This window comes from Oncorhynchus nerka, linkage group LG2 (genome assembly GCF_034236695.1).
Source record: "Oncorhynchus nerka isolate Pitt River linkage group LG2, Oner_Uvic_2.0, whole genome shotgun sequence".
NCBI lineage: Eukaryota > Metazoa > Chordata > Actinopteri > Salmoniformes > Salmonidae > Oncorhynchus > Oncorhynchus nerka.
In genome coordinates, this window is record NC_088397.1 from 9,822,332 (window position 1) to 9,837,521 (window position 15,190).

General features: G+C 48.0%; 1 protein-coding gene across 1 annotated transcript; it reads left to right on the top strand.

Annotated features, from left to right (window-relative positions):
• Positions 1-484: 484 nt before the first annotated feature.
• Positions 485-15,190, top strand: LOC115127062 (serine/threonine-protein kinase SIK2-like). Its single transcript, XM_065022832.1, has 12 exons — positions 485-915; positions 1,234-1,419; positions 1,878-1,994; positions 2,669-2,732; positions 6,266-6,427; positions 8,653-8,777; positions 9,064-9,187; positions 10,391-10,626; positions 11,131-11,431; positions 11,952-12,293; positions 12,629-12,836; positions 13,070-15,190. Exons 2-12 carry the CDS (start codon positions 1,273-1,275, stop codon positions 14,292-14,294), a joined length of 3,051 nt encoding a protein of 1,016 aa, XP_064878904.1. The 5' UTR covers positions 485-915; positions 1,234-1,272; the 3' UTR covers positions 14,295-15,190.

The window sequence follows — 15,190 nt, forward strand, 5'->3', positions numbered from 1 at the left end:
TCATCCTAACAGCCACCATCCCATTGAATAGTGGGACATAGGACACAATTTACATTACATGGCCAGACAGTAGGCTATACATGTCACAGGGTACTGTGTGTTTACTTTGTATTGTATTCCATTAGATTATAGTGTATTGAATTTGTGTATTTCCTTTCTGTCATATATACAGTACAATTCCAATGCAAATGGACAATACAACGTATGTTGCATCATACAAGCTCAATGCAACATTGACATAGCAACTAAATGGTGGCTAGAATCCAACAAAATATCATGCTGCTGAGTGTCGCAAATTGAGTTGAACAATGTTAGCCTTGGCTCATGAGTCATCACCACATTGGTCATCATGACCCACTTAACGGTATGCCTGTTCGTTAAACTGCTTATAGGGAGGAGACTAGTGAGCCTCTAGTCTACTAGAAGCGTTGATGGTCTAATTCAATAAAGAGACGTTGCTGCTCAATGTTATTGTTTAGCGTTACTGTACGCTGAGCGGCTGCTACAGCCTATTCATTGTGCAAACCTCGTGAAGACCACTTTTGCGTCACGGTGTCCAGCTCCAAGCTACCTTTCCCGCTCCAAGAGAAGCGCGCGGGACAGTTGCTCCGCAACTCTGACGCAAGCTTGACGTTAATTAAGTGTGTTTTAGTTCATTATGGCAGGAGAAGATTTCCAGCCGAGTTTGAGTTACAGAGGTTGTGTGGATTATTGCATACCATATTTATCCCCCGTTAACAAAATATGAGGAACAAATCGTCTGTGCGCAGTTAGGGAAGTAGCCTGGATGCGCACACTGTTCTAGAACGGCGGAGGATTCCAACAACATGTAGCCTGGATGCGCACACTGTTCTAGAACGGCGGAGGATTCCAACAACATAGGTGGATGTCCTGAACTGTAGATTTTCTGTGAAGGTAAATTACATGATTTTGTTTAGCAAATGAATAATAGGATATGGTCTGTTTTTATTTCAATACTTGTTGGCTAAAGGATATCTGTTTGTTCAACTCTTACGCTGTTACGTAGGCTATAGTTTTTCCCCACATAAATAGTTAAATGGAATTACACTTTTTGGAAGGTGTTGAGATTTATAGCCTAGGACTACTAGATTTAATATCACAATTGTATATTTTGTTCTTTCCTACTATATGCAGCCTATATATTGACAAAATATGTTATCTCAATTGTGTTTACGGGAGTGGCCTAATAACGGTACTCTAATCCTGGGAAAGGGACAATAGGTTTATCCAGTCACTGGGTGCCTCTGCACCATGGTGGTTTTATCAGATGGCTCTCCCCTGAGCCAGCCATGCCCCGGGGGGCCGGTTCAGGTCGGTTTCTACGAGATCATCAGGACGCTGGGGAAGGGAAACTTCGCTGTAGTTAAACTGGCTTGTCACAAAGTCACAAAAACCCAGGTGCGTAATTACGCATGCATAATGCATATGAAACATTTATTCCCTACACCATTCATCTCCAATATTCAACTCCACCTCTTCCAGTCATTGTGTTAATGATAGTTAGCATTGGCTCTGAAAATGACCTCTTACTTCATACTGGACACAGAGACATACAAATGGAATCAACAAGTTCATCTGACTCCGGGGAAGTGGATAAAGGGCCTCTTTGACAAAATCCCAAAGTATCATATCATACTAATTTGAGTGTCCCCGGATTTACATTTACTATATTACGTCTAGTATATGTGACCAGGCTGAAATGGGACCTTGGCAGCACCTGAAGTGGCAACATTATTCCCTGTATATTCACAGTGCACTACTTTTGAACAGGGTCCAGGGCTTTGGTCAAAAGTAGTGCACTGTATAGGGGTTAGGGTGCCATTTTGAAATTAACTATCTGCTTTCTGTACACACAGGTGGCCATTAAAATCATTGATAAAAAGAGACTGGAGCCCTCTGACCTGAAGAAGATCTACAGAGAGGTCGAGGTGATGAAGCTCCTCAATCATCCGCACATTATCAAGCTCTATCAGGTAGCTCCTCAACCATCCGCACATTATCAAGCTCTATCAGGTAGCTCCTCAACCATCCGCACATTATCGAGCTCTATCAGGTAGCTCCTCAACCATCCTCACATTATCAAGCTCTATCAGGTAGCTCCTCAACCATCCGCACATTATCAAGCTCTATCAGGTAGCTCCTCAACCATCCTCACATTATCAAGCTCTATCAGGTAACTCCTCAACCATCCTCACATTATCAAGCTCTATCAGGTAGCTCCTCAACCATCCGCACATTATCAACCATCCGCACATTATCAAGCTCTATCAGGTAACTCTCTCTCTCTCTCTCTCTCTCTCTCTCTCTCTCTCTGCCCCCTCTCTCTCATTCTCTACATGGAAGATTTTGAAAGGTCAGGTTGTTTATCTTGTAATAGGGGTTAAGTGTATGTTTCCCAGCCCTCAGCCCAGCCACCCCCAGCTCTATGAGTCACATGGGGATTTTCAGAATGGAAAATGACGACCCCGTTAACCCACCCCTACTTCCAATATGGTCTCAAAGCAAATATTTCTTAAAACAGAGAATCTTTAACTTGTTTTTTGTAATGGTTTTTAAGGATTCTAATATGGTCCTTGCTGTCATATTCTCGCATTACACTTTGTTGTTATTAATGACATAGTGAGTGTGCCTCTCTTGTGTCTTGCAGGTCATGGAAACTAAGGACATGTTGTACATGGTGATGGAGTATGCCAGGAACGGAGAGATGTTTGGTAAGTGGAAGGGTATCGCTCTAGAGGTGTCCATGATGCTTGGTGCAATCTCTTAGAACAGTGTGTTTGTGTGTGTGCACATGTGTACTTGATCACTAATTATTTACAATGATTCAATCAAACAATCTGAACCAACCAATCAATTACATTCCTCATTATTCACCCTCTGTCCCCTCCTCTTCCTACATCCCATCCTCTATCCCCTCCTCTCCCATCCTTCCACCCTCTGTCCCCTCCTCTTCCTACATCCCATCCTCTATCCCCTCCTCTCCCATCCACCCACCCTCTATCCCCTCTCCCATCCACCCATCCTCTATCCCCTCTCCCATCCTCCCACCCTCTATCCCCTCCTCTCCCATCCACCCACCCTCTATCCCCTCCTCTCCCATCCACCCACCCTCTATCCCCTCTCCCTAATCCCATCCTCTATTCCTCTCCCATCCTCCCACCCTCTATTCCTCTCCCATCCACCCACCCTCTATCCCCTCTCCCTACATCCCATCCTTATTTCTCCTCTCCCTACATCCCATCCTCTATCCCCTCCTCTCCCATCCTTCCACCCTCTATCCCCTCCTCTTCCATCCTCCCATCCTCTATCCCCTCCTCTCCCATCCTCCCATCCTCTATCCCCTTTGGTAATCCCATCCTCTATCCCTCTCCTGTCCATCCTCCCATGCTCTATCCCCTCTCTTAGACATCCCATCCTGTTTGTCCTGTCCCTACATCCCATCCTCTATCCCCTCCTGATCACCCACCCTTATTTACAATCCTCCCATTCAATCAAACAATCTGAACCAACCAATCATCCATTCCTCATTATTCACCCTCTGTCCCCTCCTCTCCCTACATCCCATCCTCTATCCCCTCCTCTCCCATCCTTCCACCCTCTGTCCCCTCCTCTTCCTACATCCCATCCTCTATCCCCTCCTCTCCCATCCACCCACCCTCTATCCCCTCTCCCATCCACCCATCCTCTATCCCCTCTCCCATCCTCCCACCCTCTATCCCCTCCTCTCCCATCCACCCACCCTCTATCCCCTCCTCTCCCATCCACCCACCCTCTATCCCCTCTCCCATCCACCCATCCTCTATCCCCTCTCCCATCATCCCACCCTCTATCCCCTCCTCTCCCATCCACCCACCCTCTATCCCCTCTCCCTCCATCCTCTATCCCATCCTCCTCTCCCCCTCCTCTATCCCCCATCCTCTCCCATCCCCCACCCTCTATCCCCTCCTCTCCCATCCTCCCATCCTCTATCCCCTCCTCTCCCATCCTCCCATCCTCTATCCCCTCCTCTCCCATCCCACCCATCCCCTCCTCTCCCATCCCCATCCTCTATCCCCCATCCTCTATCCCCTACATCCCATCCTCTATCCCTCCTCTCCCATCCCATCCTCTATCCCCTCCTCTCCCATCCACCCACCCTCTATCCCCTCCTCTCCCATCCTCCCATCCTCTATCCCCTCCTCATCCCATCCTCTATCCCCTCCTCTCCCATCCACCCATCCCTCTCTCCCCCTCCCTCCCATCCTCCCCCTCCTCTCCCATCCACCCATCCTCTATCCCCTCCTCTCCCATCCTCCTCCCCTCCTCTCCCATCCACCCATCCCATCCTCTATCCTCCCATCCTCCCCCTCCCCATCCTTCCACCCTCTGTCCCCTCCTCTTCCTACATCCCATCCTCTATCCCCTCCTCTCCCATCCACCCACCCTCTATCCCCTCCTCCCATCCACCCATCCTCTATCCCCTCTCCCATCCTCCCACCCTCTATCCCCTCCTCTCCCATCCACCCACCCTCTATCCCCTCCTCTCCCATCCACCCACCCTCTATCCCCTCCTCCCATCCACCCACCCTCCCCCTCTCCCTCATCCCATCCTCTATCCCCTCCTCTCCCATCCACCCACCCTCTATCCCTCCTCCCCATCCTCCCACCTCTATCCCTCCCCCATCCTATCCCCTCCTCTCCCATCCTTCCACCCTCTGTCCCCTCCTCTTCCCATCCCATCCTCTATCCCCTCCTCTCCCATCCACCCACCCTCTATCCCCTCTCCCATCCACCCATCCTCTATCCCCTCTCCCATCCTCCCACCCTCTATCCCCTCCTCTCCCATCCACCCATCCTCTATCCCCTCCTCTCCCATCCACCCACCCTCTATCCCCTCTCCCATCCACCCACCCTCTATCCCCTCTCCCATCATCCCATCCTCTATCCCCTCCTCTCCCATCCACCCACCCTCTATCCCCTCTCCCTACATCCCATCCTCTATTTCCTCCTCTCCCTACATCCCATCCTCTATCCCATCTCCTCTCCCATCCTTCCACCCTCTGTCCCCTCTCTTCCTACATCCCATCCTCTATCCCCTCCTCTCCCATCCACCCACCCTCTATCCCCTCTCCCATCCACCCATCCTCTATCCCCTCTCCCATCCTCCCACCCTCTATCCCCTCCTCTCCCATCCCCCACCCTCTATCCCCTCCTCTCCCATCCACCCACCCTCTATCCCCTCTCCCATCCACCCACCCTCTATCCCCTCTCCCTACATCCCATCCTCTATCCCCTCCTCTCCCATCCACCCACCCTCTATCCCCTCTCCCTACATCCCATCCTCTATTTCCTCCTCTCCCCATCCCATCCTCTATCCCATCCTCTCCCCATCCTTCCACCCTCTGTCCCCTCCTCTTCCTACATCCCATCCTCTATCCCCTCCTCTCCCATCCACCCACCCTCTATCTCCTCTCCCATCCACCCATCCTCTATCCCCTCTCCCATCCTCCCACCCTCTATCCCCTCTCCCTACATCCCATCCTCTATCCCCTCCTCTCCCATCCACCCACCCTCTATCCCCTCTCCCTACATCCCATCCTCTATCCCCTCCTCTCCCATCCACCCACCCTCTATCCCCTCTCCCATCCACCCATCCTCTATCCCCTCTCCCATCCACCCATCCTCTATCCCCTCTCCCTACATCCCATCCTCTATCCCCTCCTCTCCCATCCACCCACCCTCTATCCCCTCTCCCTACATCCCATCCTCTATTTCCTCCTCTCCCTACATCCCATCCTCTATCCCCTCCTCTCCCATCCTTCCACCCTCTGTCCCCTCCTCTCCCTACATCCCATCCTCTATCCCCTCCTCTCCCATCCTTCTACCCTCTATCCCCTCCTCTTCCATCCTCCCATCCTCTATCCCCTCCTCTCCCATCCTCTATCCCCTCCTCTCCCTACATCCCATCCTCTCTCCCCCATCCTCCCATCCTCTATCCCCTCCTCTCCCATCCACCCACCCTCTATTCCCTCCTCTCCCTACATCCCATCCTCTATCCCCTCCTCTCCCATCCACCCACCCTCTATCCCCTCCTCTCCCATCCACCCACCCTCTATTCCCTCCTCTCCCATCCACCCACCCTCTATCCCCTCCTCTCCCTACATCCCATCCTCTATCCCCTCCTCTCCCATCCACCCACCCTCTATCCCCTCCTCTCCCATCCACCCACCCTCTATCCCCTCTCCCTATATCCCACCCTCTGTAGACTACTTGTTGTCGTCGGGGCGGCTGAGTGAGAGTGAGGCTCGCAGGAAGTTCTGTCAGATCCTGTCAGCGGTGGACTACTGCCACAGCAACCACATCGTCCACAGAGACCTGAAGGCTGAGAACCTTCTGCTGGACTCCAACATGAACATCAAAGTAGCAGGTAGAGGCAGAAAGGAGAGGCTCGGAAATCAATCAACCTTGAATCACAGAAAGATGGATATTTAAAAAACAGGCCAAATAGAATTGCTTTAGTTAGTAATTAAGCTACAGTGCATTCGGAAAGTATTCAGACCCCTTGACTTTTTCCACATTTTGTTACATTATAGCCTTGTTCTAAAATTGATATAATTGTTTTTACCCTCATCAATCCAAAATGTAAATAAGGTATATCTATTGTTTATTTGTAATAAATTTGCAAAAATTTCTAAAAACCTGTTTTCACTTTGTCATTATGCGGTATTGTGTGTAGATTGATGAGGGGGAAATTTATTTTATAAATTTTAGAATAAGGCTGTAACATAACAAAATGTGGAAAAAGTCAAGGGGTCTGAATAATTTCCAAATGCACTGTATATTATATGATATTTTATTAGATTCTATTAAAGGTGGTGGTTTAAAAATGTAAACAATTGTCGTGTCTTTGGCTATGCTGGATTAAGTGATATGACATGCTATTCTATAAAATCCTTTCTCCGTAATTAATATTACCTGATTGAGCTAATCATGTAAATGTAATTAACTAGAGCGTCGGGGCACCACAAAATAATATTTTTAGAGCTGTTATCTTCCGAATAAACTCTTAAAGACCTAGTAATATTTGACATCAATTGCAGTCAATATTAATCGTCACCTTAATTCAGTCTCATCTGAAAGTTGTAAATTCTTGGTTATCTTCACGAACCCTGGCTAACAAGTTGAATCAGCAATACAAAATTGGGTTGAATTATTTATTTACGAAATACCTAACTAATCACACAGAATTACATATACACAGAATGAATCATACCTTGAATACAAATTACGTCATAAAGGAAAACGTCCCTAGCGGGCAGAACAGATATGACAGCTGGTTACACAAAAGAAAAGGGGCTGGGTTTGAGTGAAAGAGCGGGAAGACTGAGGAACAAAGGGTGAAGCTGTGCTATCGTAAATACAGTATCTTATGCATTCTAAATTTCCGTCCCATTTGGAAAAGGAAAATGCAATAAATATTTACTCTGAGCTGCGCTTCAGTAGGTTGGTGGTAGATGGAAGGCTGGGTTGCCAAACCGAGTCCTTTGTCCTTTGAAGAATGTCTCTGGTGGTCAATTGGATAAGTTGTAGTAATGTCGTTGTGTGGTAGACAGGATACTCTGTCTGTTCTTTCCTAGCCCGCGTTTGCAGCTGCTGTGGCTAACTCAATGGCTAGGAGGTATCACTTCTGTAGTGAATAAGAGTTCAAAGTTCATACCATTCGCAACCAAAGCTCACGCTGAGGTTGGCTTAGTTCTGTAGTTGGCATGTTAGTCCTTTTAACGCAGAGGCTGCAGACCTCATGTACTTGGAACAGGAGGTTACATTTTCGTCAAGGCTTTATATAGTGGAGCGAGAAGGGTGTGTTTGAAAAGTTCTATAGCCCATGTCTCTTCACAGGGGCGGGCCACTGATTGAGCAGAGCCCTAACCTTATGAAACCCCAAATCTCTCATTTGGAAGCTAAAATTACATTTATTCTCTTCACCAATAATTTTATATTCAAACATTTAAATTGAACAACAATTCCATGTGACTCCGATAACTACAATGTGCAGACTTTCCACTGTAGAGTTTGTCATCGTATCATTGATGAGAATGTCTCAGATGACAACCGAACTGACATCATATTCATTAAGTACCACCGCATATGTTCAATTTGTCGGATTACCAGAATATAGTTCATTTCCCCACCTTCTGATGTTCCCAGAATCTCTATGTTAACCCAGGGGTTTTCAAATTTCACATCAGTAGGGTAGAGAGAGGAAAAAGGGGGGAAGAGGTATTTATGACTGTCATAAACCTACCCCCAGGCCAACGTCATGACACAATTATTCACCTACAGTATGGTTGCTATGGTGTCCCTTGTCATGTGCATATGTGTCCTATGATATGAATGAGAATGTTCCAGAGGATTCACAAGGGCTTTAGGCAGGGCTTTTCAATTCCAGTCCTAGTGGGCCAAAACATCTCTGTTTTTTGTTTCTACCTGGTAGTTAATTGCACTCACCTGGTATCCCAGGTCTGAATCAGTCCCTGATTAGAAGGAGAGGATGAAAAACAGAAATATTTTGGCTTTCCAGGATTGAACAGCCCTGGCTTTAGGGATAGTATCCTCTGATATTAATGGACTTTTTCCTCTCCCTCCCTGTAGACTTTGGTTTTGGGAACTTCTTCAGTGAAGGACAATTTCTGTCCACCTGGTGTGGGTCCCCACCCTACGCCGCTCCAGAGGTGTTTGAGGGGATTGAGTACGAGGGGCCTCCTCTAGACATCTGGGTAAGGGACCAGGAAGGGATGGTTTCTCTCCTATTCTCTTGCTTTGGGTTGATTATTTCTCTTTAACCCATTGGAATGTCATGGGAATGAAAGTGCAGATGAAGGTTGTATGTTTTCAGATCTCAGAATCCCTCTTGTACTGTAATAACCTTATAGGTGGTTATTGTGGTGCAGAGATGATTCATCATGAATTATATATCTTTATCTGGTAGTGACAGTAGTACTAATAGTAGTAGGAAGTACCAGGACTGTGGTGCTCATCTCGCTCCCCTCTTTTGGTGTTCAGAGTCTGGGCGTGGTGCTGTACGTGTTGGTGTGTGGCGTCCTGCCCTTTGACGGCCCCTCCCTCCCCGCGCTCAGACAGAGGGTCCGGGAGGGCCGCTTCAGAATCCCCTTCTACATGTCCCAAGGTACTGTCCTGCAGGACTGGTGACATGACAGATTCTCACGGCACAAGGCTGAAACCGCACCCTATTCCCTATTTTGTATGCTACTCTGTAGTAGTGCAATACGTTAGTGCTGTGTATAGATTAGAGTAGTGATCGGGGCGAAAATCAATACAGTTACATATCGCAATATTATTTTGGAAGATATAATATCGATACTTTGACTCCAAGTATAGATTTAAAAAAGGTATATATACAGTACAAGTCAAAAGTTTGGACACATCCACTCATTCAAGGATTTTTCTTTATTTTTTACTATTTTCTACACGGTAGAATGTAGTAACCAAAAAAGTGTTAACCAAATCAAAATATATTTTAGATTTTAGATTCTTAAAAGTAGCCACCCTTTGCCTTGATGACAGCTTTGCACACTCCTGGCATTCTCTCAACCAGCTTCATGAGGTAGTTACCTGGAATGCATTTCAATTAACAGGTGTGCCTTTATTTTCTTAATGCGTTTGAGCCAATCAGTAGTGTTGTGACAAGGTAGGGGTGGTAAACAGAAGATAGCCCTATTTGGTAAAATACCAAGTCCATGTGTTATTTCATAGTTTTGATGTACAATGTAGAAAATAGTAAAAATAAGGAAAACCCTTGAATTAGTAGGTGTGTCCAACCTTTTGACTAGTACTGTATATATTTTGTTTGTTGTTGCTAGGTAGCGTTAGCTAGTGCTAGTTGACTGTAGCTGTGCCATAACTCTGGTATTTTTCATCCTATAGCTTGGTCTGCATCTTCTTTTTAAATAGTGAGCCAACATGTTTTCAGCACTTCTATTTCCATGACTGATCAAATATCATATTCTCACCTTCTCGCTTGTCTCTCTGCAGCAGACATATAGTGAGCAATATGTTTGGTACATCAACTCTCAATACATATCGTATGGTGATAATATTGCATTGGTCCCAGAAACCTGCATTGGTCCCTGGCAATTCCCAGCCCTTGATAATAGGGTGCCATTTCGGACCCATTCACAGACAACGTTAGATATGATTATAGATGTTATAAATCCATGTTCTGTTACATCAACCAAGCACTGCTGTTGTCACCACCAACAAAACTTTTCCTTAGGTCATAGAACACTAAAACCAATCGAACTACAGCGGTGACCTCAGCCGGTTCTGAAACCCTCTTCATTTTGTCCCTTATCTCCCTCCATACCATCAGACTGTGAGAACCTGGTGCGGAGGATGTTAGTAATTGAACCGGCCAAGCGGATCACGGTGGCCCGGATCAAGAAGCACCGCTGGATGAAGTCGGACCCCCCGGCCACGGCAGCCCCTCCAGAGACGCCCCAGTCAACCCCTGCCCCTGATGCAGAGCCCTGTCTGGGGGAGAATTACAGCGAGCCGGTACTTGGCCTCATGCAGACCCTGGGCATCGACCGGCAGAGGACCATTGAGGTGAGTGGAAGAAATACTAAGAAACCAGTGTGAGTCCTATGTGTAACTCCATATCTGTGCAGCTACATTTTCTACTGTAATTTCAATAGCTCTCTCTCTCTCTCCCTCTCTATCTCTCTCTCTCTCTCTCTCTCTCTCTCTCTCTCTCTCTCTCTCTCTCTCTCTCTCTCTCTCTCTCTCTCTCTCTCTCTCTCTCTCTCTCTCTCTCTCTCTCTCTCTCTCTCTCTCTCTCTCTCTCTCTCTCTCTCTCTCTCTCTCTCTCTCTCTCTCTCTCTCTCTCTCTCTCTCTCTCTCTCTCTCTCTCTCTCTCTCTCTCTCTCTCTCTCTCTCTCTCTCTCTCTCTCTCTCTCTCTCTCTCTCTCTCTCTCCTCTCTCTCTCTCTCTCTCTCTCGCTGTCTCTCTCTCTCTCTCTCTCTCGCTCTCTCTCTCCCTCTCTCTCTCTCTCTCTCTCTCCTCTCTCTCTCTCCTCTCTCTCTCTCTCTCTCTCTCTCTCTCTCTCTATAGTCTCTTCAGAGCAGCAGCTACAACCACTTCTCTGCTATCTACCGTCTCATGCTGGAGAAGGTGAAAGAGCTCCGCTCCCTCAGACTGCCCCAGAGCACCGAAAAGTTGACCCCCAACCCTGACCACGACACTCTGCTACCGACCTGCATTAGTGATCAGGATCACCATGGAAACCAGGGGGAGGAGCCACAGGAAGGGGAGCTGCAAGAGGAGGGAGGGGCAGCAACCCTCTCCTTAGACCCCTCCCACAGACACACTCTGGCTGAGGTCTCTGCCAGCCTCCAGCAGTGCAGCCCATCTTGTGAGTACTGAGACACACACATGCACATGCACACGCACAAATCTGAACTATGTTCATTTAGATACAAACATTTGCATGAGGTACACACACCACTATACACACAGCACTATACACACCACTATACACACCACTATAGACACACCACTATACACACCATTATACACACCACTATAGACACATCACTATACACACACCACTATAGACACACCACTATAGACACACCACTATACACACCATTATACACACCACTATACACACCACTATACACACCACTATAGACACACCACTACACCCCACTATACACACACCACTATAGACACATCACTATAGACACATCACTATAGACACACCACTATAGACACACCACTATAGACACACCACTATAAACACCACTATACACACCACTATAGACACATCACTATAAACACCACTATACACACCACTATAGACATACATAGCCCACTTTCACATTGTCACAAAGTTACAGGGCTAAATTTCCCTACTCTCTCCTCATCTACAGGTGCTGTGGTAAACTCATCCGACCAAGCTTCCTCAGATAGTTTCTCCTCTTCCTCCTCTTCCTTCTCTGCCAGTCCCAGCCTGTCCAGCCCAATTGAGGACCCCTATATGTTACTTGTCACCACTGTGGATGGCCCTGGGACCTATAGCCCCACAGAGTCCCCCCTGGCCCTGTCCTCTACCGTGCCCAGCACTGTTGACGGCCCCTATCAGTTACTGGTCACTACCGGTCATCTGGCCCTGTCGTCCACCCTGCAGCCCCCTCCCCAGGATAGCCTCCCCGTACCCAGCTTCCAGGAAGGCCGCCGAGCCTCCGACATGGACACCGGCGCTCTAACACAAGGTATGGACGACCACTTCAAATTAAAGCACAGATCAAGTATGACAGATGGAAAGAAGAAAACCTTCTTATGTATACTGTAATTAGCTCCTGTGTTACACATTGGAGACATCTCTTGAATTTTAATCATCTTTGATGTAGATCAGAAACGACAAAGGTCCTAGAATGGATCCTTGAGGAACTCCACAAGATATTAAGATATCTGTCAGTTTGCACACACAAACTGCTTTCTAAAATGAACATCATTCTGGAACCGTTATAAGGAATTGAGTTATAGATCTATTCTTGGTGGCTTTCATGAAGGTTTATGATGTCGTGATCTTTGACCTCTGTTCCAGGTCTGAGGGTGTTCCGCCAGAAGTTGAGGGTGGAGGCCAGCGCCAAGGGCCTGCTGGGACTGAACAAGATGAAGAGCCCCGGGGTCCGGCACGGGTGGTCCCCCCCAGCCTCTGGCTCTGCACCCTGCCCCCCTGCCTGGGGGGGGCGAGACCTGTCCCACTGTGTCCCCACCACACCACTGTCAGAGGAAGGCTTCCAGCAGCAGAAGTGAGGCAGACCCTTTTGTTTCTTATCATTGTGACTCAAATTATTATCAAGCCATTTTGATGTGGGTTAAATACATTTGTCAAAAGCTTTTAAGCATTTGCTTGATTTGTCTTGGACGTTGCACCTGCAACCGGTTTCATTGTATTGGAGCAAACTAAATGAAGTGCAGCCCAAGTATTTGAAAATATTAGACACCTGTTGTTCTACTGACTCTTCTCTGTGTCTTCCCCCAGAGTGATCCAGATTCCACTGTGCCAATTCCACCCGACCACACCTCTTCCTCCACGCCACCCCACGTCTTCCTCCCCGCCACCACACCTCTTCCTGTCTCCTCCCGTCCCTCCTAACGTTCCCGCTCCTCCTCGTCCTCCCATTGGTCTGTTCTCCACACACACACTGTCACATGACTTCCTCACACCCTCCCTTCAACAGAACCACTCACCACACCCACAACTACACCCACAACTACACTCACAGCTACACCCACAGCCACAACTACACTCACAACTACACCCACAGACACAACTACACCAACAACTACACCCACAACTACACCCACACTCACAACTACACCCACAGCCACAACTACACCCACAACTACACCCACACCCACAGCCACAGCCACAACTACACCCACAGTCACAACTACACCCACAACTACAACCACACTCACATCTACACTCACAACTACACCTACAGCCACAACTACACCCACACTCACAGCTACACTCACAGCTACACCAAAAGACACATCCACAACCACAATCCTACCTATCACTATGCTCAGAGCAACCGCTAGACTTATCCCCTTCCTCCTCCTCTTCCTCCTTCTCTTCTTCAGCCATGGTGGCGTCGGCTGGCCACCTCTTGGAGACCCACCTCCATATCAGCTCTCCTCGGGTTGAGAACCACACCCCACCCTTCTCTGACACTCCTCACCTCCCTGTTCAGCCCCAGTTCCCCCACCCGAAACCCCAATCTCAGCCTAAGCTTCTGCACCCCCACCCAGAACCCCTGTCTCAACAACTACACCCCCACCCAGACCCCCGGTCTCAACTACTACACCCCCACATCCACCCCCACAACCACCCAGACCTCAAGACTCAACTATTGCAGCCTCACCCCCACAACCACCCAGACCCCCAGTCTCAGCTACAACAACCCCACTCCCACCCCCACAACTACCCAGACCCCCAGTCTCAGCTACTGCACCCCCACCCCCACAACTACCCAGACCCCCAGTCTCAGCTACTGCACCCCCACCCCCACAACTACCCAGACCCCCAGTCTCAGCCTCAGTTACTGTATTCCCACTCTGACTCCCAGCCTCAGCCAAGGCCCTGGGCCAACCACCACCTCTATACCCACTCCCAGACCTCCAGGCGGCCCCAGCTCCAGCGCCAGCCACGTCTGCCTCCATGCCCAGTAGGGAGAATGGATCCTGCGTACGGACCGTAGGAAACACCCAGGACTACAGGCCTAGCAGCTGTTGGACAGCAACGGTCTCAAGGCTAACATTAGGACTCAGAGAGAGAGACTGGAGAAGTGGAACTGGGCCTCAGACTGATGTCCCCAATGACTCAATGCCACGATGCTCTGGCAACAGTGGACGTTAATAAAGAAGGATGACATCAGTGGGACCTACTTAGGATGGACTGTGAGTCCATTGGTGGAATGAGCTTCCCCTAAAGCTAGGACAGCAGAGCCCCTGCCCATCTTCCGAAAACAACTGAAACTCTACCTCTTCAAACATTGTCTTAAATAAGACATTGCACTTCTCTTTTCCTACTAGCACTGGCTTAGCTGATAACTCCTCTATATTGTGGAAAAATTTACTTACTTCGAATGTGATATGTGATTGTCTCACTTAGCTATCTTAATATGAATGCACTTTGGATAAAAGTGTCTGCTAAATGACTCTACTTTTTTTTTTTAATAATGTAATTCTGATCATGTGCAAACTGTCGTGTCTGTTGTTATGTGAACTGAAAATACCAATAATTGACCTACTGTGGAGACAGCAGTCTTTTCCAGGAAGCACAACTCCCAGTATTCTCCTATTATCCTATTACAAACTCGGTTAAGTGGTAGTTGTCTCCCTGTCGTCTTCCATAAACTGTCTTTGATTCAGTGCAGTTGGCATGAGGAAGACGACTTAAAATAGGTGTTTCTCATGTAGTTTGGATTCAGACCCGCCTTGTGCCTTTTGAACAAACAAGATGACTATTGTATTGAGTGGACCAGACTCAACAAACCTCTCTGTATTTGTCCAACATTGTAAATTGAGATTTGTAGTTGAATACTTTTTCATACGTTGTTGGATCATTTCTTAATAACAAAGGAATGAAAAAATC